Source organism: Python bivittatus, unplaced genomic scaffold (genome assembly GCF_059951505.1).
Source record: "Python bivittatus isolate LINGU-HERP-01145 unplaced genomic scaffold, Pbiv_v1 ctg000580_np1212, whole genome shotgun sequence".
In the NCBI taxonomy this organism is placed as follows: domain Eukaryota; kingdom Metazoa; phylum Chordata; class Lepidosauria; order Squamata; family Pythonidae; genus Python; species Python bivittatus.
Window position 1 is genome coordinate 49,461 of NW_028277087.1, and position 21,678 is coordinate 71,138.

Sequence of the window (21,678 nt, forward strand, 5' to 3'; positions counted from 1 at the left end):
GTGGAAGGGTGCTGGTTGTCGCCTCAAGGCCGACTGCGGGCAGCCAGGTCGCTGGCGGGAGCGCCTCCCCGGAGGTCCCTGCCCATGCCGCTAGGTCTGGCCGGTGGCCTGCCCGGTGCCCTCGGCGTGACCCCGGTGCCTTGTGGGGCCTGGGGAGTGTGCCTTCTCTGCCCTGGCGCCTGCCCTGTGGAGCAGCCCCCCCAGAGATAGGGATGGCCTGGACCCTGTTTTCCCCCGGGCACTGGGGTCAGGGAGCGGGCCGAGTGGCATGGGGTGGCTGGCGGGTGGAGGGAATGTTGTTTATACCTTTAAATGGTCTTTTTAAATGCTCTCTGCTTTTATTCTGTTCACTGCCCAGAGCTCCTTCTGGGAAATAGATAGTTTTATGAAGAAGTAATAACTAATAATAAGAGTTCTGTTCAGAGATTTAAAAAGAAAGTGACCTATACACCACCCCACATTTTGGCTCTGGCCCCATTAAGTTCTGGGAGAAAGGCCTGCCCTGCAGGGTGATTGGAAAAGTTTGAGAACTACATCTAAAGAAAGACGGATAGAGAAAAGAACTATGCATAAGAAACCCATATTTGCAGGAGAAAGGACTACTGTGGGAAATGGAAAACGAGGCCTACAGAAATGCAAACCAAATACAATTCCCAAACACCGCCTTCTAAGGCTCCAGGAATCAATTTAGCATCTTGCAACTGTTTGTGTGCTTCAAAGAATTCTGGGCTCTGCAAAATGTTTCAGGGCTTGCAGTGGTCACCCACTCCACCAAACTGGGGAAAAGAGCAACCCCCTTACCTTCTTGAACCAGATCCACCCTCTGGCGTTGCCCGCAGAGCCAGGCGAGACGGAGCAGAAACTTAGAAAAGCTGTGCCAAATACATCTTCCTGGCCCCAAATGAGCTAATTTATGGACGAATCCCGTAACGTCTTCTTCCCCCAGATGCATCCACTGAGACCAGCAAGACTCACAAGAATCTGCCCAAAGGAACGCACTCTGAACCCCAAAAGGACCAGAGACCACCTCAGGCTGAGCATTTATTGCTTTCTCAGGGGATCCAGGAGCCATTTGGAGAAATAAATAACAGCAGGGGAGAGTGCTTCAAGCAATTCAGGAGGGCAGCCTGCCGTCTGGTCAGGAAGAAAGATTTCTATGACAGTCTCTTCAAACTCTCCTTGGCCCCGGGATGGTGGAGGTAAAGAAGCTCCAGGCTGACAGTCCCGGACTCTGCACTGGGCCCCACCTGTTTCCGCCATGTGCCCGTACGGATCACCAAGCGACGCAAGGCATAGAGGATGCAAAAGGCCACGGGTCCTACGCCCAGCAATATCGCGACGACCAGGAGGAGGAGATGCCTGTCCCCAAGAGCAAAAACACCTCCGCGGGGCAGGTAGGAGAAGGATGGAGACTGCAGACAGGTGTGGGAGCGCTCCTCATAGGTGCTGTGGGACGGGCAGGTGGTGCAGTTGTGGGCCGACCCCGCCAGGCAAGTGTAGCAAGATGGGTCACAAGCAGAACAGGCCTGGATGGTGCGTTGGGTCCCGTTGGGGTTCAGAGCCGCTCGGGACAGGCTATAGTACCTGGGGGGACAGTAGGAGAGGCAGAGGTGCTGGACCACGAAGAATGGACTGGGGCATTCTAGAAAGAAGAGAAGAAATCCCGTGAGCAGAGCAGCAACTAGGAGGCAAGAAGGCGCAGCTGTGGTGGGACGGGGAACCTAGCTTGTGGGAGGGGAGAAAATGGCCGAGCACAGGGTGGCAAGACTGACCAGACTGAGTTTTATTTTTAAAACACTATGCCCTCAAGGAGGAAAAGGGGCAGAGGAGGCTTTTCTCCTTCTCTTTTCAAGCGGGGACTCGGCGAAACAGAACAGGAGCACTTTCCTGTAGAATAAAGAGTGCTACTTTATTCCACTCTAACAGATTATCCTGTGCTTTTCCCCCACAAGCAGGCAGGCCCTTGTTCGTCTCGATCGTCAGATTATGCATTTGGGGGCCAAAGTCCAGCTCACCCAGGAAAGACTTGCTATGAAGCAAGAGGGGGCATACACGTTGCCTTCCCACTGTACAATTACAGTGCTGTGTCCAGAGGCCTCTGGCACGGGTCCAGGTTACCTGAGGGACTGTCTCACCCCCATCACATCGACCCGTCCCACCTGGTTAGGCAGAAAGGGCGTGCTGCGGACCCCGTCAGCGAGAGAATGTCGGCTGGTGGGGCCAAGAGAAGAGCCTTCTCTGCCGTGGCCCCTGCCCTTTGGAATATCCTGCCCCCAGAGGTGTGGCGGGCCCCTACCCTCCCAGCCTTCCGGAAAGGACTAAAGACCTGGCTCTGCTGGCTTGCATGGGGCAGTAAGAGTTTTAATCAATCCTGGGGCTGGCTGGGGCCCTGATGGCGCTCCCTGAGCTACTCGCCAATTGCCATAAATTCTTGGAATTTATTTATTGTTTATTTAAGACTGCTTTTATATTGCATTTTAATTGATTTTATCTTCTCCGTAAACCGCCCAGAGTTGCTTTTTAACAAGACAGGTGGTGACAAATTTGATATATAAATAAATAAATAAATGCAAAAATAAATTTTGATAGAATCCTTGCTCTTTCCTTCCTCAACTGCTGTGACTGGCTCTCCATGGTATCTGGTGGCATGGAGTTCCACAGCCATCAAAAATGTTCTGTGGCCATCTGGGTGATGCGCCCAAGATGAAGGCACCCACCCCACCCCCACAACTCACCCTGGCATGTCCCGTCATGGCTGTGTCGCGCACACTTGCTCACCGCTGGGGGAGCGGCCTGCCGGGCCGTCATGTCTTCATCAGTCCCGTACAGTTTTAGCACAAAGTTCTTGAGGAACCCTTCAGACAGAGGCAGAGAGCAGACAAAAAGGGTGAGCATACAGCTCCCAAAAGACAGGTGGGCATCGCAAAACCAAGAACAGTTTACATGGGTGCAAAAGGCAAGGCAGGAGGGGGGCTCTGCATGGGAGCAGAGGGGGAAGAGGGAGGCGGAGAGAGAGGAATCTACGTTCATAGGTACCAATTCAAGTTTCTAGACCTTAAGCACACAGAAAAGAGCTGGAAAGAGTCAGTAAGAAGTCAGGGGCAAAGAGATGCTATCCAAGCTGGAACAAGGCGGCTCGGTCTACCTGTGTTATAGGCATCCCCCTTGTTTTCCAGAAGAAGGGTCCAGATACCCTGGGGTCTTCATCCCAGTAGTGCGTGGACATGAAAGACCAGTCCTTGTAGCCTTCCCTGCTGGTGTCGTAGGGCCTGGCAGCGAGCAAGCAGCAACCCTGCCGTTAAAACGTGGCAATAGTTCTCCCTCGGGCCCTCGCTGCGTTTGCGAGAGGCAGCAAAGGGAAGATCGGCTGCGCTGTATTCATTCGATTTGATTCACAAGCCGCCTAATTGGAACAACTCGAGGTGACAAACAGGAAGTTAAAAGGCATTGTAAAAGCCACCCAGAAGGGAATCAATAAAATCCCCAAACCCCCACATCATCTGGGAAATACAAAACATATGCAAAGAATTGAAGAACCGTCCTGCGAATGCTGGACCCAGTTGCGCTAGATCAAACCTGGCTGCTCTGGGCACACGACAGAGAGGCGGGAAAGGCAGGAGCCGGGTTCACCTGCTGCACCAAGCCATGGTTTACTGAACCTCAGCTGACCGAATGACCCCAAAAGGCCACGCTCGCACCAGACATTTTGAAAAAAATGACTTGATGGCCTCATGCAGTGTATGAACAAGCCACCTAGAGTCCCGTAAAAGTGAGAGGGATGGCTAGGTAAATCAAATGAATAAATAACAAAACCTTTCAGCTCAGCTGACAGGATCTGGCTTAAAAACAGAACAAAAGTTTTAGAGGTGCTTCAAGAATCTCCTCTTTTCTGATCTTTTAGCAAAGTACACTACTGAGCTTGCATGGTTTGCTCTTATGCTTTTCCTGCGCAAGCGCTGGGCGGGGGCGGTGGGCGGCTCACCCACACCCCGGGGGGGTCTGGGACTGGGGAAGCAGAAGGGCCAATCCCTTCCCCATGAAGCTGCCCAGGTGCAAGGATTTCCACTGGGGGAAGCGCTGGGGGCCGGCTGCCTCTGCACACACCCAAGAGGTCCCGAAGTTCCACCTTTTCTGTTCAGCACCTTTCCCTTCTTTGCCTAAGCTCTTGGACAGCACTGGGGGGGGGGGGGGAAGCAGATTTGAAAACAGGAGGTCTCCCACCTCCTGCTCTCCAATCCGACAGGCTTCGGCCACCTGGGCTTTTCCCCCAGAGCTCTCATTGGCGCCACTGGCTGGGGATTCTGGGGATCACAGCCCAACACTCTTTGGCGGACTCGGGCAGGGAAGACCGGCTTGCGCACGCACATGCAGGGTGGGGGGGACGAGTTCACCTGACGGCCACCAGGGTCGACGTTGTTCCCATCGGACTGGTCAGCGAGATGGCCAGATCTCCCCTCCGGCTGTAACTGAGCGACAGCCGCACCTGGACGTGCTCCAGGGAGCGGACGGCCTTGTTCCTCCTCTGCAGGCAGGGGGCGGAGGAGGCATTCTGGGAGACAGACAGACGCGAACCGATGGCCCTGTCGGAAGCCGAAAAGATGCAGTGAGATCCAGCTCAGGAGGACACTGGCCTGCCCCCCATCTCCGAGGATCAAGAGCCCAGATGAGGAGTCCACGAAGACCCCTTAGACCTCACACTCCCCAGATGTAAAGTGTCGGAATTAGCCTCCATCGGTCCGAGGCCTTCCAGGTAAAGCGGGCTTTTAACTCCCAAAAGAAGCGTGGCAGACCCAGGGCTCGGGAAGGCGTTCTGGGCTTGTTTTCGAAGTTGAGCAACTCAACAATGAAATAAACAACAACAAGCGCTAAGATAGCATCCTTGATCCCCAATCCTGCCCCTTTTTTAGAGACAGCAGAAATGATGTAGGCGAATCTTGCAAGTCTCCATCTTCTCGTGTGAAATTAGCGCTTTAAAAGCATTTTCATTTTCACGTTGGATGCCTGCAACGCGGCCTCAAACTGCGATGGTGCCCATCCTCCTGCAAAGGGTGGCAACTTGGGTTGAATGCATACAAGGATCAAGCACACTATTTGTCCACTAGGTCTTTTTTTACCGGGGGTAAAACATCTGGCCAAACTTGGAAGAAAGAGCCTGGGCTTCTTGTAACAAAAACCTGCAGATGCTTAGCGAGGCAATCCGCTCCAAAATGCTGAATGTTGCTGAACCTGAATGTGGGGCCAAACTAATGCAAGGAGATTCGGCTGCAAAGATGTGGACATTCGTGCAATATCATTCGAAGGATGGGGCACCATTCCCTGCTCTAGATGGACCGTTTGTCAGGTTCAGCCGGCGCGGCACTGCTAGGAAACCCGGCCAGCCGCGCTGAGCCAATTCTACCGCCCACTCGCAAGCCGGGGAAAAAGAGGAAGAGAGAGCCGCGGCTGATTAAGGGGCCACCTGCGCCCGCTTAACAAGGAAACTGCAGAGTGGATGTTCTGTATCCACTCTGATGAGCGGCACGCGCCGAGACAAAGGGCAAAGCCGGGAGCCGCGGAAAGGCGATCACCGCGCGATCGAGAAAACCCCGGCTTTGCGCACGGCTGAAAGGACCCCGAGGAAACAAGACCACGCCGGAAGGGCAGAGCCATCAAGGGGCAATGGGAAACTGGCTGAACCTGCCATTTGGACCATTACGGGGGATTATTGGGGTACCGACAAGCCGCAACATGTAACTTGATGACGGGGCGAAGTGCGGGAAGGGGAGAGCTATAAATTGTAACAAGAAATGTGCCAAGCCAGTCCTGGCTTTGTTTGTAACTGTTGCGTTACGCTTGAGTAAACCTCTTTGTGAAACACACGTGTCACGGGAGTTTCTCTTGACGAACGGGGCATCCCCTACACTGTTGTCCTGAAAGGCTGCACTTCACAAGATGTTAGGCATATAGCCGTATATTAGAGTCTATTGTGACTGAAGCGTTGGAGGCATTTTGTAAGTCAGTCTTTGGGTGTGGGGGGGGGAGTGTAGGGTATGCTTTGCCATGCTTTCTTACACTGGCTTGTAGACCACCTGAATGAAGCATTTCTGCTGAGGGCGGGTCCTCGTCCACCTCTTGGCCATCTCCACCAAGGCCCCGGCATTCAAGAGCCCGTAGCCGTAGTAGTGGCTGACTGAAAGAAGAAAGACGTGCTCAGGGACCCCGCCACGGCCCTTGGATGCCCTCCAGGCACGCTGGCACCACAGTGCCTACAATCCCGCCAGAGCAAAGGCTCTTCCCACACAGCAGCAACGGGACACAGCCCTCGAGATACAAAGGAACTCCCAACTGCGCTCCGGCCTCGGCACGCTGGGCTGCGTCCCCCTGGACCGGTGACCCTGGCTGGCGAGGCTTCTCTCGGGGCACAGGGCAGGGGGCTAATGCTCCACGCCGGGCTTTGAGGCTTACGCGGGGCAGCCACGGCCAAGCCGGGGCTGGAGGGCCATTCGCAACCTAGGGCAGCGCCCCCCTTGTGGGCTGGCCAGGTGCTGAAGCAGGGCCGTCCGAAGCTCTGGAAGCAGCCGGGGACTTAGCCTGGACCAAGAAAAGACGGGGCTGGGCACTCGGGTGCCTTCGATCTAGCGGGCCATCAGTTGGGACTCAGCAGCACGCTTTCTCTGCCGCGGCACTGCCCTCTGGAGGGAAGCACCCCTGAGATCCGTACGCTTCCCACCCTGACGGCCTTCCAGAGGGCCCGGAAGACCTGACTGGCCTCCCGGGCCCTGGGGCAAGGTGGAGGGAGCACCTCCCCATCCTGTTCTTTATTTCCTATGTTTCTTTCTAATCCTGCTTGTCTTGGACTTTCTACCTGTTGGGTTTTTTCGTGAGCCACCTGGAGTCAGGAGATGCCTGAATGAATGAATGAATGAATGAATGAATGAATGAATGAACGAACAAACGAATGAATGAATGAATGAATGAATGAATGAATGAATGAATGAATGAATGAGGTTGATTTCTGGAGATGGAGAATGCTCTACGTGGCAAAATCTGCTTCATCTCAGAAGCCAGTTCAGACAAAAGGGAGAGAATCAAATCACAAGGTTGCGCATAAGTAGCCAAAGCATGAACGTGTCTGAATGCACAACAGGAACCCCTGCTGCAAACCTGTTTTCAAGTTTTGGGCTGACTCTACACCCACAAATTGAGTTATTGCTCTTCCTAGGAGAGAGATGTATGCCAAAGAGGGAGGTGAGTGATGAACATCTCTGAACGTGGGCAGAGATTTTGGAGAACACACAAGCAAGCAGCAGCACCAGCAGGAATAGGTGGCTGGTTTTGAGGGGTGACTTCAAATTAAGAGTATCTGGCCTGCCAAAGTCCAGTCTATTTAAATACCAGATGGCTTGCCTGTGTTTTCTACTGCAGAGTAAGATTTTTCAAAAAAGACACCTTCAGCTTCCAGTGCTTTGTTCCATGAAGGAAATGGACCCTTGAAAACACTTTCTCAATTGCTGTTGCAGAAAGGAGCAGAGACTGTTCTGACAGGACAGGGTGGCAGGTTCTACAAAACCTGTTAAAATTAACCTCCTGTCTAAATAAGGTCTTTATTTAAAAGTATCTGTCTAGTGCTTCTCATTGCACAGAACCTCAAAACTGTGGACAAATCTATTAAGAAGCAGAACTGAAAGCCATCCATTAAAAAAAAAAAAAAAAACCTTGGGAGGGGTTTTACTCATGCAGCTGGCTAGGGGTGCCCATGGGATGTGGTCAGAAGAGTCAAGATGGCAGCCACAATGGTGCACTTGAAGTTCTGCCCATTTTTAAATGCATTATACGTGTGGTGTACATAAAAAACAGGCAGAGCTTCAATTGCACCATTGTGGCTGCCACCTTGACTCTTTTGTTCATACCCCACAGGCACTCCTGTGGCTGGCTGTGAAGACACAGCCTCCACCACCTGAAAGTGGTACGGCCCTGCCCCTAGCACTGCTTGGCCCAGCCTCACCTTTGCGCCCAACTCCATTCACTGCCCAGTCGTCTGCCTGCAGGTGAGCTGGGCTGGAAGCTCTCACCACCAGGTGCTGCATGTCTCTCCAGGTCAGAACTGGGCTAGAAACACAAGGTGGGTGTGGGGGAAGAAAACCATTCAGACTTCTGCTATAAAAAGCACCCTGCAAGGTGGGTAGCCGGCAGGTCCTCTGGTCTTCATCTCCAGGCTCTCGCTCTCACCTTTGGGGCTACCATGGAATGAGAGGGCCTTCCCTCCCTGAGGGGGTTGGAAAAGAGCAATCCCAAACTGACTCACAGGAAGAGCCCTGCACAGAGACTTGCTGGGAGAGGGCCCCTCCAAAAGAAACTGTGTGCTTCCTGCTTCAGGAGCAGCGTTGAACCCCAAGTTCCTCTGTGAATCTGTGATCTTGGCTTGGCTAAGAAGCCAGCATTTGGGGGTCTCCTGCTCCTTCAAACTGTTTCCTTCCAGAAGGCCAGTCTAGGCCAGTGTTTTTCAAGCTTGGCCACTTTAAAGTGTGTGGACTTCAACTCCCAGAACTCCCCAGCTAGCTGGGGAATTCTGGGAATCAAAGTCCATACATAAAGTGGCCAAGCTTGAAAAATACTGCCTAGGCCCTTTTAAATCCAAGCATCTTGCTTGCCCTCTCCCCCAGCTTCTTTTTTCCCTTTCAGGTTGTGTCTTCAAGGGCAGTGGCAATTTAAATCAATTTAGATCAATTCAAATTAGGCACCACCCGACTTTGGATGACCCTGGGCGGCTCACAACGAGACACCAATAAAACACAATATGAATACTAAAAATGAAAATTGGCCAGCCACCCACAAAAGATATCTCATAAAGGGCTCAGTCCAGCCTAGCCCCAAAAGCCTCCTGGGCCTTTTCGAATGTCGTCAGGATGAGAGCCACGTGGACATCAGCAGGGACGTCATTCCAAGTGATCTTCTTGAACGTGATGCGTGCCCTAACAGCCTCCCCAGGCAATGAACCGAGTGTAAACGCTCAGATTTTTAAAAAAGATGTCTTAGTCTGGTGCCATTTGTCTCTGGGCACAAATGGTTCACCACAGGGAGGGCACCACCAAAAAGACCCTGCATCGGAGAACTCAAAGGGAAAAGTACCTAGATAATGTTTTTTGACACCCATCTTAAACAATAGCAGTTGGATTTATAAAGAAGCAGAGAAAGAGGCTGGCTTTGTGACACTCTCCTGACCAATATTAACTTCGCTGGACAACAAGGGGTTTGGCTACTGCCTTTGCAAAACATAAGCTGTTGCTTTCAAAGCTTCTTTGGGGACTGTGAGGACTAGCGACTTGCTCTTCTCCAAGGAAAAGGAAAGGCAGCCCTGAAAAGATCCCCTAAAATGCCACTGCTGCTAGTTGGTCCTGGCACTTACTTGGCCTCCAAAGCAAGGGCTATCAGGCCAGCTGCCAGGGGAGCCGAGGCAGAGGTGCCCGTATGACTGCCTGTGCAGGCGTGTCGCAAGTCTGTGGTCACCTGGACAGGGAATTGAACCAATAGAAGAGAACATATGTAGCTCAGGGTTGAACTGCAGAGTCCTTGGGGTTCTTTGAGCTTGGCTGTTTTCTTGCAAATGTTTCATTACCCGGCCAGGTAACATCTTCAGTGCTAGAAGGGAGTGGGGTTTGCTCTCTGTTTAACCCTAACCCTAACCAGAGAGCAAACTCCATCCCATTCTAGCACTGAAGATGTTGCCTAGCTGGGTAATGAAACATTTGCAAGGTAACAACCAAGCTCAGAGAACCCCGAGGACTCCAGAGAATTGAACAGCATTGAAGGCCCACATTAAGCCCTCCTCCCCATTTCCAAGCCTGTGCCTTGTCCCCCTGAGCATCTAGTCCTCAGGATCCGATTACCTCTCCCCCACTTGCTCAGCAGCCGCGCTACCACCCGTCTTTCTCCCACCATCCCTCTTCCTGCAATCATTGCATAGGAGTCAGACATAACTGCACAGGACTTTCTCAGGGTTGCCAAGTAAAAGGGCCGGAGAGGGCGCCAACAAGTACAATAGGCTTCATTTGAAAACCTATTTGTGGAGCATCCAATTTCTGTGCCTGCTTCTCTGGACAAATATTTGCCTCACTTGACTCTGCTAGAAGAGGGCCAGGTTGCATCGGAGGCTGAAAGGCACGCTCAATGGACTGAATAAATGTTAAATTATCCTATTTGCTGCCCGCAAATATTGGGGGTGGGGGGATTCCAGTAACATGTTTAATTTGAGGAACAGAATCTTCACAGCTTCTTGGTGAAATTATGACCCGGGCCCATGAGGGCCATTTGCACATCACTGTTTCCAGGGCTGTTGTCCTGGGCTGGGCCAGCGGGGAAACCATCAGGGGGGTCTGCAGGGAGGATAAAAAAAAGTCAAGATGTGGCCATAATGGTAGCCCCACTCCTTCGGCATACATAAAAAGAGGGTGGGGCCTTGGTCCCAAGGTGGCAGCTGCCCTCTTGACTTTTCTGACTCCTCCTACAGACCCCCGTTTCCTGCTAGTGCCACAGAGGACAAAGCACGCATGCACTTGACTGTCACAGGGCCAGCACTGCCACCCCTTCCACTAATCTCTTTCAAGGCCAGCCCACCCCCAGCTTTCCCCCGAACCCAACAGAATCGAGGAAAAGCTGCACTTTTGTAGGAATACAGCCTGCCAGTGAACTTTCATGCAGGCCTCCTTCAGAAGCTGGAGGCGAGGGGATTGAAAGCTTCCTGGCTGTTAGATACACGCAGCAGCCACAGGAAAAGTGACAGAAATCCACTAAATGACGCAGAGGAAACCTGTCTGCAGGAATGCGATAGCAAGAGTTCACTGGGCCAAGAGGCACACTGTGATTATCGCCTTATGTGCCAGCAGAGGCTGCTGGTAGGTTACACACACTCCTGCTAAATCAGACCTGGGGCTCAAGTGGTCCAGCCTTCTCAGCCCACGGTGGCAAGCCACTCTGGTGCCCAGATGGGGAGAGGCCAAGGGGGTCGGAATTGCAACACCAAATGGGATGGAAATGGGGAGGGAAAGCTCAGGCATTCATAGAAGTTTTTTGGGGGGGAGGAGAGGGTCCCTTCCACTGGAAGGAAACCAAGCCTATTTCTGCGAGCGCGCAGCTGCTGTTCCACGTAGCCCTCCCCTGCCCCCAGCAATCTCAGGGCAGGGAAGACGCAGCCCCCCCGCCCCCATCCAAGAGCCTCACAATCTGCTTCTCGCCCTTGGCCCCGCTGCTGTAGGTGGTGGTGAGGGTGGAGGCACAGGCCTCATTGTACCAAGGCACCCTGCCGTTCTCGGTGGCGCTGCCCACGGATAAGGTGTAGATGCTGTTGGTGTAGCCATCGCAGTTGCAGTCGTCCTTCCGAAGGCCACCGTTCCCCGAGGCCCAGACGAACAGAGAGCCCAGCCCTCCACGTCCCTGCGGGGAGAAGACAGGCAGGGGAATCCCCAGCCAAACATTACTGCTGAGATGGGAGGGGGAGATTTACCCCACCAGAGGCCTCCCGTCCTCCAGATGCGACTCTTTGGGGCTAAAAGTCTTTTCGCTAATACGGGAAAAAGCAGAACAGGCTGAAAACGAGACGCACGAATAGAGACTGAATTGTCCCACTTCCCTTTCAGGGTTCTCACTCTCCTCATCCAGCAAAAGGGCCGTGAAGACTCCCGGAGCTCTGCTCAAGGAAAGTGCTGGGGTCCGGCTGATTGAAAGAAGACCCTTTTCTATCTGACCTCAAGGGCGTTTTTGCTTCGTTAAATGAACTCCAGATTCCCCCAAGTTCGTTTTAGATGACTGCATTTTAGAACACGGTACGGTAGCTGCAGCAGCCGATTCCCCGTGTCCCCACTCCTAAAAAGCTAAATGGGATCGAGGCAGTCTGGCTAGTACTGGGATGGGGGACCACAGAGAAAAGCCAGAGCTTCTGTATTGTTGGCAAGAAAATGTTACGACTTATCCCTGTTGCCCCAGGAGGGGAGCTCAACTTGAGAGAGTTGAGAGAGTTATGTTAACATGTCATAATTTTAGGGGCAGCAGGAAGAAGAGAAATCATGGTGTGAACGCTGCTGCTCACAGAAACAGAACATGAGATTTAAAGGGTGGAGGCTGAAGGGTGAAAAAGCAATTTGGCCCCCCAATTCTCCCTGTAAATTGTTGCAAATTTGATCCCAAACCTTTGGTTCCCCCTGCAGCTTCCCAAACCATGAGCCCAATGTTGGTCGGCCTGGGTTTAGTTCCAGCTTAGGAGAGATGGGGAACTTATGACGCCCTCATAAGAGCAAAGCTGAAGCCGGGCATCTCAGCCAACCTGCAGAGTTATCCCCAAACAGCAGAGGCCTGTTGGCAAAGGCTCCCTGTCTCACATTGACTACCCCCTTGCGGAAGGCCTCCCTGGCCAGGACCCCGGGGCCATCCACGGTCTTCCCATCGTCCTCTGGGCCCCAACTGGCGCTGTAGATGTCAATGTGCTGCGGGTGGAGGCTGAGTGACTGGGCCTCCACGATATCGTTCACGACGCCATCGAGCATCCTCACTCCTAGAAGGAGAACACAAAGAGGAGACGTTTTGGAAGTTTTACTTTTCGTACGTTCAAACATATTTGTTGTCAGCTGCTTCCAAAGCTCAGCCTGAGCAGAAAGACTGACTATAGCTCCAATAAAAATCATTGCAGCTCCCCCAGCCAAGGACCACGCTACCTGAGGATTCTGGGAGTGGAAACTGAGTCATTGGGAGGGCATCACGTTGAGAAAAGCTCTCCAGTCCTCCTTTATTGCCCAGAATTTACAGACAAGGTTCGGGAGAAACCTCTCTGAAAATAACCAAGCTCAATGCTAGGAGCTACCCAGACTTTTATCAAAATGCCTTAAATTCGCTAAACCAATCCTGTTGGCATTATGGATTCCAGTTACAGGAGTTCAGATTCTCCCACACAGATCCAGAATCCGCTGGAAGGTACAAAACGGCCCCTTTTTTCGCAGCCAAGTATTTTCCACTTGTGCCTGTCAGGAAGCAGCGAACAGGCCAAGCCTACCGTAAAGCACAAAGAGGTCTCATACCACCAATTTTTGCCCTGTATGCGATACCGGCTCCACACACATGGTTGCTAGCAGTAGCAGCGACCTCTCCTGCGCAGCGTGTTCCGTGCCTGAAAGAAAGGGCGGGAGGGGGGGCAGGGATTGATTGCAGCTGGCTATCGCAGCTGGCCAAAGCCTGCCTTCCTGCCGCCAAGCCCCAGACTAACTTCTCCAAGCCACAGATTTCAGATCAGGCTTCAAAGGGGGATGCACACAATCCCTGAGGAAAGCCAGTGTCTTTCCACAAGCTTGTCCCTGAGTACATCTGCAAGCTAACCTCTGTTTGCTGTACCGGAGAAACAATTACAATTTAGCAATGGGTTTGGGGATGGGTCAACACAAAAAACAAAAACGCTGGCATGCATAAATGCAAAGACAAGAGTCGCTGAAGAGGAACCGGATGCTTGGAAAAATCAAAGGCTACTGAAAAAGAGGCCCGCCGAAAACGGTGGGGTAGAGGAGTGCAGAGAGATCCTTGGAGAAGGAACACAAGAACCAGTAACTAGATGAAAACTCAGCCTTGGGGAAGAAGAAGGGGGAAGAAGAAAACTCCAGATATCCCTGCCTTGATTCAGTCCAGTATAAAAGGGGACAGAGAAATACTATGTCAGACCTTCAACATTTTGTTATTCTACCTCAGCGTTTCTCAACCTTGGCCACTTGAAAATGGCTGGCTGGGGAATTCTGGGAGCTGAAGTCCATCCATCTTCAAGTGGCCAAGATTGAGAAACGCTATTCTACTTGATAACAGTAGAGTTCCAGTAGGCCTTGCATCATCTGTTCCCCGACCTGGCCTACCTCAAACAAAGGGTTCACAGGTGGGTTAGATACCCTCACGGACAACACAGGCAAGATTTTACAGGAAGTCCCAGAAGCAAAAGGAGGTCCACTGGATTAGGAAGGGTCAGAAGCAACAGAAGGGCTGAACAACCAGAAAAGCTGACCACAGAGAATCCCTCCCAATCCTATTATTCTTGATTCTAGGAAATGGGGGATGTGACAAACAAACTGTCATTCTGAGAAACCTCCTAAAACAGGGGCAGGCAAACTGACTGTAACTTCAGACTACAACTCCCACAACCCTTTCTCACTGACCATGTTAGCCAGGAGAAAAGGGAGGTAAAATCTCCGAGATCTGGAAGACTCTGGGCAACCCTCCCACCAGTGAAAACCCACCTGTTCTCATTCCACGTGTTGTATCGTGGCTGAGGGTCTGGGTCGTTGTCATTAAAGTCATAACTTGCCATAGGATCCTGAAAGGAGACAGATCATACTTGCAGAAAGATGGAAGCTCTAAACAGGCTTTGGGAGAGTTTTATCATTTGGACTTTAGGAGAAAGAGAAATAAATGCAGAGACCTAGAAGGATTTGGGGGCCATTCTTTGGGGGAGGGGTTGCTGATTCTTGGGGAAGAATCCAAATAGAGGATTGGTGGCTATACCATACAGCAGTGTTGCTCAACCTCAGCAACTGTAAGATATATGGACTTCAACTCCCAGAATTCCCTAGCAGCATGAGATCAGCGGTATCTAAATTTGAAATATGGGCAGTATCTAAATTTGAAAGATAAATAAATAAATTAACAGAGGTACAGTTTTGCATATTACAGAGTTTTATATCCCAAACCTGAAGGGCTACTTACAGAATAATCTAAGGAACAAGGGACTGCTGAGGCTTGAGCCACTGACAAAACTTGTAGAAAATGTCCGCCTTCCAAAAAAACATAAGGCTGTTATGGTGTTAAAAGCCACCCCCCCCCCCATATACATGGCGGCTGCATTCAGTACCAAACCTATGAGATACCTCCCCTACAAGGGAACTGCTGAAAGCGCCCTTGTAATAAAACTTTCACGGCCAACTGAATTGACCTGAGTGACAAGAGGGGAGGAATCAGACAAGGACTACTGGCCCAGTAAACCAAATTGTCAATATTTACTGGCCATATCTCAAAGACAGTACAGCTAGCAGGCTGACCTAGTGGGAAGGGAGAAATAATAATAATGTCACACGGATGGGTTTATCAAATTACACTGTAATTTCCACTGGACCTGCCTTTTTCTTTGTCTTGTCTTAGGAATGTAGGAGACCAAAGGTATATAAGTTGTGGTTCTGCTTTTGATCAGGGCTGCTTAGCAAGATGCTAATACTTCGCTCAGAGTGGGCCATTTGTTGTTTGCATGCTAATAAAATTGTGTTGTATCTTCAAAGCGATTTGATTGCTTTAGGGGAGCCCAGTTTGGGCCACAACGCTGTCATGCAGACGACAGGATGGATCTGCTCTCGTTTGCTCCAGAGGAACAGAAACAATGGCATATATGTCAGAAGCCATCACATGTTAGTGGAGCATTTGAGATCCTAACGGTGAGTGCGATCCTGCCGTGTAAGAATCCTCCATTCTGCAGGGCCGGGTTTGTGCAAGTATTTAAACAGAGCCTAGAGAACCATTTGGAGGGTCAGGGAATGCTGCAATCGCAAGACCCTCCTGTTGAGCGCAGGGGTGGGCTGACAGCCACTACCAAGATGCTTCCCCTCCTGAAATATTTCTAGCACGGCAGGTCCACTCTGGAAACAGTTTTGAAACTCCAAACACTGGGAAGACTTTTGGATATGCAGAGTGTTTCGTGAACCTTTGCTTCAACTAAGGCATCCTTCCCCAACCTGCCCCCCCACCCCCCATGTTTTAGGCCTCCCAGAATTTGCAATCAGCCTGGGGACTGCACACACCACCTGGAAAGATCCCCCAGCACACCTGGAGGCCTGCAGTTGGCCGAAGACTGCATTAAGGTCCTTTCCCCCTCCCAGTCTCCTTTCTACATCCATCTCCATGAGGTAGGGGCGTACTTACATAGTTTGCCACAAGGTCCGGATGGTTCTTCTCAATCCCATCGTCTAAAATGCTCACCACCACACCTAAGCCAGTATAACCCTGGCTCCACGCTGTGAGGACATTGAGGTCTGGAATGATATCGTTGTTCTACGACAGAAAAGAACAGATTGGGGACTCCGGGGGGTGGGGATAAGATTCAGGGGTGGCCTTTGAGTTCAGCAATCCTTTCAAGAACCCAAAAGTTCCAGATGGAAAGCAAGTCTTGGGCAACCAGAATGCTAACAGATAGGAGGGTGTTTCTCAACCTCAGCAACTTTAAGAGGTGTAGACTTCAACTCCCAGAATTCCCTAGCCAACAAAACACTGGGATAGGGCATATAAGCCATAAAAGCAGCAGAGTTTGGAGACACATTGACAAAAAGCAGAATAGAGCAGGGAGGCAGACTACAAGACATACTGTGGATTATTGGAGCTGGGGGGGGGGGAAACACCCCTATGCACAGACTCACTGTTGTCTCAAAGTGGGGTGTCTGCCTGTCTTTGTGATCCAATGGAAGTTATACTAATTCTTCAGGGATCTTCTTCTTGAGCACAACCCCATCAAAGAACCTGATGGCGCCAGTTGAAGGGCATACGATTTGCACACCAACAACCCCAGGGGTTACAGCCTGGGAAGGCCGCCATCCCACATTAAGGGAGACCTTCTCATCCCCCAGGTTTAGCAGAGATCATGAGGTTCTGCAGAGGAAGCCCCTGGATCCTTCCAGATCGACACAGGAGGAGGTCTAACCTTCCACAGGGGGCTGCAAGTCTCAGAAAGAAGGCACTGAGGGTCGGGGGGAGCAGGGCACCAATCCTCTCCTTTCTTGCCCCACTCACCATATACCACTGTTTATGGAACCACGGATCAGTGGGGACAACTGTGGCCGTTCTCTTTGTTCGCCTCTTCAGCGTCTGCTGTTCAAACCACGGGATCTAGAGCCAAAACCATCCAGGTTAAACCAAACTAAACTGTCTGTTTGTTTAATGGCTTCTGTTGTTTAGTTTGGGGTAAGGTGGGAACCTGCAGGTCCCCAGCTGCTGGGCTCAGATTTCTACCCACCCCAATACCAAAACTGGCAGGCTGGGATGTCCAGCCACAATTGCAAGACTGCATTTCCCACGCTCTTTCCTGGATGCCTATCACTACTGTTCACAACAGCCGTGAAAAGGACACAACTCATGTGGCGTAAGACATAAAATCTGTCAGGTGCAAAACCACCGGGTCTGTTTAGTCCTTGGCTGTGCGGCTCTTTGGCTACTTCCTAAAAAGGAAAATAAATCTATCTATCTAATTTCTATAGCCACCCATCTCAGCAAGTGACTTTCCCCAGCATAACTCTCACAACGTTCTCTTTAGCAAGATTTATTGAGACAGAAGGGATATTAGTTTTGTGTGCTGCCAGGGCTGCTGTTAACGGTATCGGCAGCTAGGTACGTCTTCTAAAATAAATAAGTAATATTCTATTTTATGGGACTGTGCCCACTCTGACCTGTACGGCAACTCAGCCCCCAAACTGCCTTTCTTTTTTTCATAGAGCGTCTGTCCAGACATAACCATTTCCTTTTCGTCAGGATCTTTGGTAGCTGCCTAAACTGGAAGTGATTCTTTCCAAGCGCAATTCCCACAGAGTTCTCTTTAGCAAGATATGGGGAGAGGGACAGCATGGGGCTGCAAGAATTCCAGCAACTAAACCATTTCCCCTTTAAAACCAACACAGCTCCAAGTGCTTTAGGGCAGAGACTTTCCGATTTTCTAACAGCTTTCTTATGGTTGGCGAAGAGGCCTGTCTCTTCACTGATAATGGGGGGGGGGGCTTGCTGACAGCTGTTTATATAACAGTCCCCAGACTCTACATCAGTGTTTCTCAACCTCGGCAACTTTAAGAAGTGTGGACTTCAACTCCCAGAATTCCCCAGCCAGCTATGCTGGCTGGGGAATTCTGGGAGTTGAAGTCCACACTTCTTAAAGTTGCCGAGGTTGAGAAACACTGCCCTATGCAGTCAGTCTGGAAACAAACTCTTACATGCATGGAAACATGGAACTGGGATAGTTTGGAAAACAAAGACTATAAAACCAACAAATTAGTGTCTTGCCAATAAATAAGTTAGTCCTGCCGTACTTCTCCGAAAGTGCCACATTTTGCCTCTGGTAACCTATAAACAGTTATGAAGGAACAGACCAACTTTAAGGTGTGTTGCCAGCATCCAACCCTTGGTGGTAGAATGCCTCTGAATCTGAGGGTTCTCTCTGCCTCCAGTTCCAGTTGCCACACTTTCAAGAAGGCTACAGACAAAAGGAGGGCGAGGGGAGAGGATTGGCGGGGGGGGGGGGGGACTCACAATGAAAACATGAAGAAAACAGATGTTTCACCTGGAGTTGAGTGCTATGAGGGTGGGAGGAAAAGCAGGGGTGCACTTTTTAGATCGTTGCAGGGCTGTCGACAGCAGAAAGGGGCAAGATGGCAAACTCTGCCCGAATGTGCCAACAGGCAGAGCAGTCTCATATGGTGTCAGTGTTATGCAATGAGTATAGGAAGGCCAGATCCAGCTGTTGATGTGGGGTTATGCTACAGGGCCTCCAGGAGCTCCTCTGCCTATGGGCTTACCCGAGGCTCTCTCTTCAGGCGGAGGTGCCACCCCCAGTGCTGGGTCAAAGATTTCTGAGCCATGCCCCTGTGTTTCAGATGGTAGTAGGACTCTCCTTCAATCACCTGCAGGCGGTGCAGAAGGGCAAGACTTTAGCCCGGCTTCCCGTCAGCCTCGGCACTCAAAAGACAAAGAACAGAGAGCAGGAGGAAGAACTCAGCCAGAGAGGTTTTGACATCTCTGCAAAAATAAAATACAGCATGGAGCAGATTCTCCCCAATCCGCTGCTCCTCTCCACATGCCCCCCCACTCAACCCCGTTAGTTGATCCCTTTGATGCCAAAACCCACCTTCTCTTTCCGACTGAGAAATAAGCAAAGAGCCTGCTCCGATCATGAGAAAACCAGCTTGGGATCTCCCCCCCTTCTCTTTTCCCCTGCCTTAGAAACAACCTCTGTCTTGATCTACTTTCCCAGGCCTGACTGCATACCTCAAAAATATATCTCATCGATCTGATTAACCGGGAGCTGCCCTGGTTTTCAGGAGAAGAGGGAATAAATGATTTAATAGAAATGAAGCAAGCGTTTCAAGACTCTGTTTTCCCCTCTTGAAATAAAAATACTCCTGCTGCGTTTTCATCGCACGAGGTTCAGATTTTCCTCCAGCAACAGAAAATGCACTGGGCAGCAGCAACCATCCATTTCCAGGGAACGCAAAATTTGCTGGGGTGGAGACCGTCAGACACAGACACGGCTGTTTTCTGCAGACCGCAACCCTACACTCCTTGTTCATAATTTCCCTCCTCTGCCCCAGAGGAGCAGGGCCTCTTAACCTGCCAAAATGTCTGTACCTTCAGCCAGTTTCATCTCCCCCCGACCCTTTTGCAAAAGGCAGTTCCTTCCCCCCAAAGGGTTCCTTTTTTAAAAAAAAAGCAGCATTCTTTTTGCAGAAAGTCCCGCTCTCTCTCATCCCTACTCCTTCATCCTAGAGGAGGTGCAAAATGAAGCCAGACCAGAATTTCTTCTCCAGATAACTTGCAAGGTTTGCCAGAGGAAGAGCAAGATCTGTCACCCACTGGGGGGGGGGGGGGAGGCGGGGGTCCCTGCAGAAGGGGGAGCAGAGAAGAAAATTTGATTTACATCTTCAGTATCACCAACAGGCTCGATGCAGCAATGAATTTGTGCTTTACTTTTCTGCTTTTTGCAAGATTGGGAGGAGGAGGAAAGGGGTTAAAAAGGATGAAAGTAAGGGGCACGCTGGAGGCCTGAAGCAGTGCTGGGGGTCCCCAAATCTTCCTCCCTCCCTGGCAGATTCTTCCGCTGCTGCAGGCAAACACTGCAAGCTCCTTGGGGCAGAGACCCATCTTGGGGCCCTGCACTTCCAAAAAGCCCCCTGGCACACCCACAAGCTGCAAAACTGCCCCTACAAAGGCTGGAAGTGGGGCTACAGCCCCTCAACCCACCATTCTCCCCTTCTTTCAAAAGCCCCCTTTTAAAACCACCCAACAGAACAAAAAGGCTTTAAAAATTGAAGGTGCAGCATTTTCAGGGAGCCTTTCAAGGCCACAGAGAGCTCAAAATTGCCAGAAGCAGATGGCAAATGCTGGCTTGTAGCCATCCTGGCTAAATGGAGCCCTCATGTTCATAAGCAGTCTATCTTTGAATGCTGGTGCAGGAGATGGAGACGGCGGAGGCCGCTGGGAGAGGGCTGATAATGTCCTTCTGACTTCACATATGAACCCAGGGCCTTCCCAGGCGCCTAAGAGAAGCCTCACCCCGGAAACCATGTTAATTCAATAGAGCTTCCAGTTGCAGAGGCAGCCTACCACCCACCACAGAAAAGCCTAGGCAAGGGGACGGGCGGAAGGCTCGGGGCTTTTCCGGACAGGCGCTCTGCATATGCTCAGAGGCTACCTGGCCACCTGCTCAGCAGGCCCAGCCCGTCCTTTCCAGGAGGGGCCACGCACCTGGCCCAGGTAGAGCAGCCCGTGCCTGCGGGCCAGGCGCTGGGCCTCCTGGGCGCCGCCAGGGACGCGCACCGCCCAGCTGCTCAGGTAGACGCTCGCGGCACGGGAGGCTCCACACCACAGCAACAGCAGCAGCCAGACGCCCATTTCCGCGGCCGACGTCACCCCCCGCATGTCTTTCCCCGCTCAAGAGCGATGGGCGAGAGCCCTGTCCTTTATACCGCAACGCGGCCTTCGAAGCCGGGGCCTCGATTTTCACCCCACGACCGCCCCCGGGAGGTCCGGAGCGGCTGGCCCTGCTCCACGTGTTCGGAGGCGCATGGTTGCCATGACGACGCGAAGCCAAGGCGGGAGATTGAGAATTACCAGGCCAGGTGGCGCTGCGGGAGGACGAGCGGGGGGGGGAAACGGGGGTTGGCCGCAAGGGCTCTTGGGAGTTGTGGTTTTCTGCTGAAAGATGCCTCGATGACCAATAGGGTTAATTGAAGGGATTACAGTATTTTTTTCAAAAAATCCAGCCTCTTAATTTTTTTCCGTTACCCACTTTTCTTCCTCAAAGCACAAGGGCTCTACCAAGGTAACGCCCGGCCCCATTTTAATAGACTTCCAGCATGATGGACCAAGGTCACCCACCTTCCCTTATGGTTGAAGGGGGAGCAACTCCTTGGATGGGAAACCAGGAGGAAATCCCCAAAGCTGTAGACTAGACTGGAAAAGTCAGAAACAATCCCAGAAAAAGGCAGTGATAAATTGTTTCCATATTGTTTCCCAAAAACTGTCCATGAAGCTACCAGAAAACTTACGAACTCAGTTGGAAGGAGATTTTACTGTTTATTCCCCAGTCTAGATTTGAAGTAGCACATTGGTTTCAAGACATATCTAGGTGCCATTGTCCAGATGTGATAGGAAATTACTTTTAAAGTAATAATTTTTTAAAATCTACCACTTTTCTATTAACAAAAAATCAAAAGTGGTGTGCCATTCTAAAATCAGTGAACCCTTGACCATGTGCAGAGTATGTGTCATAGATGAATAAACATTAAGCCACAAAGCAGAGCTTTCAAGGATGGAGAAGTTGATAAGAAGGCAAAATTAAATGTATCTTGCACATTAATTTCAGGGGGGGGGGAATTATATGAATCTTTCCAGTTAGAAATTGATCTCACAGCCTCTGCCCCCAAACCAGCACACGAAGAG

General features: G+C 51.2%; 1 protein-coding gene across 1 annotated transcript; it reads right to left on the minus strand.

The window, feature by feature from the left end:
- Window positions 1–1,076: 1,076 nt before the first annotated feature.
- LOC103058337 (proprotein convertase subtilisin/kexin type 4) lies at window positions 1,077–20,628 on the minus strand. Its single transcript, XM_088149912.1, is given in 16 exon segments — window positions 1,077–1,642; window positions 2,736–2,855; window positions 3,146–3,196; window positions 3,199–3,269; window positions 4,392–4,580; window positions 6,052–6,169; window positions 7,985–8,088; window positions 9,386–9,486; window positions 11,197–11,409; window positions 12,351–12,523; window positions 13,044–13,132; window positions 14,238–14,314; window positions 15,907–16,035; window positions 16,768–16,863; window positions 18,537–18,641; window positions 20,482–20,628. Coding segments are annotated over 16 exon segments (2,271 nt in total). The 3' UTR covers window positions 1,077–1,154.
- Between the last annotated feature and the right edge of the window lie 1,050 nt (window positions 20,629–21,678).